The following is a 3,974-nucleotide window of genomic DNA, read 5'->3' as shown; positions in this document are numbered from 1 at the left end:
TCTGAGAGTCCACTTCCTAAGCAGATTCAGGGTAGGAGGTCTCAAGCCTAATCCATTCTCCAGTGCAATGTCCCCTTCAGACTGTGTTCCACAAGTGTCAAAACAACACAGGACTCTGAACTTCTTCCTCAAAACAATACAAAAGAAAGAAGAAAAAAAAAAAACCTCTTTGAATACTAAAGTACTTATTTTAATGAATTTGTTTTTAACACAAATGAAAAAACAAGATTCTTACCATTTTAACTACAGTTAAAACTTCAGAACTAACCAATAACATTAATTTTGCAAAGTTTTAAACTACAGATCATCAAATATATAATAGAGAATGCAATTTAGTGCTTTTTGTCACAATATCAAAAATAAGCATTTTCTCAAGGTTATCAAAAGTACCCCACTCAAAATATTTTTCTTAATCAAGTAAAAGTATGTGCTATTGTGCATGTTTGTTAAAAACTAAAAAAGAAAAATGTTAGTGCTATTACACAGAAAAAAAAAACCTGTCTTGAAAACAAAACAAAAAAAAAGAAAAAAAAAGAAAAACTTTACATATTGAATATTATTTTAAGTGCTTCTTAACCAACCAAAAATGCCTAACACAGATGGCAGGCTCACACTCTTGGTATGAAAGTCACACCAAAGAATTTTAATGTTATAACATGACTTTTATGCACCAAATAAAGCAAATAAAATTAGTTATGTTTGCTTGTTTGCTTTTATTTTGTCAATGAAATGGCAGATTTAATATTGTATTACTTCATTCAAGTAGTCTACCACGTGAGGTTAGGTTTTGTGGTTCACATCAGATGTGGGAAGACAGTCCTCATGAGAGCTGAGCATTTTCACAGGAAAACACTTTCATTTCAGATAAAACTAGAAATATACACACATGTCTATTAAGCAGAGATACCCAAATGTGAACTCACAAGAGACAGTCAAATAAACTCATGAAGCAATGATCACCGGAAAAGAGATACAGGACACATTTTTAGTCATGACGGTACTTTTTGTTGAGTCACAGACATGCTACCAGCCTATTCAGACCAACTGAGTCAGGAGCAACATAGGACATGTGAAGGATCTCTCCAGCTGTTGAAATGGGGTAAGGACAGAGAGAAAACAACCCAGGTTCCAAACACAGGATTATTAACAATCAAAACTGCACCCCTAGTCTGCCATGGTGGCCCGTGCCCATGATCCCAGCACTTGGGAAGCTGAGGTAGGAGAAGGTCTGCGGCCAGCCTGGACTACAGAGTGAGACCGCTGTTGCAAAAAGAAAAAGATATACACAAATTGTTACCCTGCTTTTCTAAGGAAAAAGTAGTTTTTAAAACAAACACATGAAACAAAGTTCAAACTGAGACTCATATTAATATTGTGGCCTCAATGAAAAATGATACTTGAAACTAAAATAAATTAAATTTCAGGTATTTTTAATGTGTGCAGGATATATAAAATAAATGTATACACCAAATATACACTATCAATTTATTTTAGATTAGAAAGTATTTAGGAAAAGTTTTCTGTGTTCAAAATTAAATAGGAATTGTCTTTTATATACAGGAATTAGGCTGGAAATATGAAGTAAAAGTTTAATTCTGCAGAATTAAAACACAATTATAGTCATTCAAAAAGTAAAAAAAAAATACTGAATTTTTTGTGTTAAATTCTTAGAATTTTGCAGTAACAAGTGAACTTTTTCTAACATTTAAAAAATTATTCTTTTATCAATATAAAACTATTCAAATAATTATGAGAATCTCTTACACCAGAAAAATAAATTCACATGATACACTCGTGACCCCAAGAGTTACAATCAGCAGAGCGAGCGATGTCCCTGAAACAAAGCACTTCCTCCTTTTGTCTCCTCCATCCCTACAGATACCCCTTATTTCACGTCATTCACACAGGACTACACCACACTCTGAGAGATCAGTAACTCTTTCTTTTTGCCTCCAAAGCTCAGGGACAATCCTCAGTCTTCTTTCTTGGTGTGTCTCTTAGCACCACCTGGAGGCTCTGTGGCCCGCTTGGTTGCTGTTGAGGCAGAACCATTGGAAGACGGTTTGACTTCAGCTTTCTTCTCACTCAATGAAAACTGTGGCTGCTGCCGGCCAAACAGCATCCTAGTCAGGGTGTCCTCAAAGGGAGTGAGAGTCACGGCAGTGTCCTTTGTCATCATCATGGTTACCTAGGGAAAGAAATTAACTTTAAACTTCAGTACAAATATCTTCTGTTTCTTAAAACTGAGATGAGAGAGAAAAATAAATAATGGGCAAAGCTGATTCAAATCTATTTTTTATTTAATCTGTAGGAGAAAAAAATAAGCTAAATTCTGGGAAAAATCTCAAATCGCTATGAATTTAAAGATTATTCATTAAAAATGTACCTGGTACTGGTACAACAAATGAAGTACAACAATTACTACCAAAAAGAAAAAAACAAGAGAGAGAGAGAAATAGATAGATAGATAAGTCAAAGGAAATGAGGTATAATCTTATCTACCGTCTACACCAGCAGCCAATACAGCTATCATTACTATACGTCTGACATGGGTCAGAATTGTAAATACTTTCTACTCCTCTCTATTTTCAACTTAATGCAACTGTTGCTGTTGCCTTCATCACAGAGAGGAACAGTCACAGGCTTATCTGTGCAGCGTCTGACCTTCCTCCCAGCTACTCTCTGGCTTCCAGGACACTGACTGCCTATCCTCTCCAACCATAAACATCTCCTGATGGCAACGGAAGAACCACAGAGGAGCTTCAGGAAACCCTGACACACAGAACAAACTCCCCCAGAACCATCTTCTTACATTCAACAATAAAAAAACACAAGTGTTCTTGGTACTAGCTTCACCTGAAAGACTCTATCAAAAGAAAAGGCTTACACAGGATTTGTAATGTGGGCTGGTCGACACCAGGAACTGTCTTACCTTTATGGTCACGAGGAAGATGGTGTAAAGGAACATGAGATCATGCTTTGATATTGCCAGATGCCTGGTGTGCTGGAAAGTGAACATAATGGCCCCCAGCAGGGTTACCTTGCAAGGGCTGAAAGGAAATAACATTTTAAGTCAGTGACAAGCAAAACAAGCGCTCTGTCTACAATTTTCTCAGAGTGCTCTGTAAACATCAACTTAATGGACCTTAACAGATATTAACACAAAATGAGCTATGTGAATGTATTTTTAAAGTTTCAGAAATACTGAGTTATTTAAACTTAAAAAATATTTTCTCATAGCATAAAATACTAGAGATTTTTATAAACTTTGTATGTGCACGTGCGTGCACACGCACACACACACACACACACACACACACACTTGCAGAGGCATTGGATCAGAGTTTCAGGCAGTTGTGAGCTGCCTGAGTCAGATGCTGGGAGCCAAACTCAGCTCCTCTGGAAGAGCACTTTGCTGGCTGTCTTACGTCAGCTTCACAAAGCCAGACTTATCTGGAAAGAGGGAACCTCAATTGAGAAAATGCCTCCAAAAGACCCAGCTGGAGGCCATTAGTTAGTGGTCAATGGAGAAGGGCCCAGCCCATTGTGGGTGGTGCCATCCTGAGGCTGGTGGCCCTGAGCTCCATAAGGAAGCAAGTACAGCAAGCCAGTAAGCAGCACTTCTCCATGGCCTCTGCATCAGTTGCCACCTCCACATTCCTGCCCCGTTTGAGTTCCTGTCCTGACTTCATTTGATGAAGACCAATGGAGAGATATAAGCCAAATAAACCCTTTCCTCCCAAGTTTCTTTGGTCATGGTGTTTCCTCACAGCAACAGAACCCCTGACTAAGACAAGCACCAAGTTCTCTTGACCACGAGATAAACCCTCAGGCACAAAACTTCTTAGAGTGTCCATTATGCTTCCATAGTACAGCACTGCAGAAACATTTCTCCATCTAACGCTGTTTTAAAGGACTTGAAAAACCTTCCATGATGAACAAGGCCCCAAGACAGATGAGAGAAATGGGAACGT

At 38.0% G+C, this 3,974-nt stretch overlaps 1 protein-coding gene across 1 annotated transcript in view; it reads right to left on the bottom strand.

Moving 5' to 3' along the window:
- Nucleotides 1-689: 689 nt before the first annotated feature.
- The window catches only part of Tmem38b (transmembrane protein 38B), a 34,547-nt gene continuing 31,262 nt past the window's right edge, over nt 690-3,974 (bottom strand). The window contains exons 4-5 of the mRNA XM_028779869.1: nt 2,933-3,074; nt 690-2,188 (exon numbers count right to left, since the gene is read on the bottom strand). Of these exons, the coding sequence (XP_028635702.1) occupies nt 1,973-2,188; nt 2,933-3,074 (358 nt within the window). The 3' untranslated portion in view covers nt 690-1,972. The remainder of the gene's footprint in view (nt 2,189-2,932; nt 3,075-3,974) is intronic.

The sequence above is a fragment of the Grammomys surdaster genome, unplaced genomic scaffold (assembly GCF_004785775.1).
Source record: "Grammomys surdaster isolate TR1022 unplaced genomic scaffold, NIH_TR_1.0 363, whole genome shotgun sequence".
Classification (NCBI taxonomy): Eukaryota; Metazoa; Chordata; class Mammalia; order Rodentia; family Muridae; genus Grammomys; species Grammomys surdaster.
The sequence above is the reverse complement of the archived record's forward strand: the minus strand, read 5'-3'. Positions and strand labels throughout refer to the sequence as shown.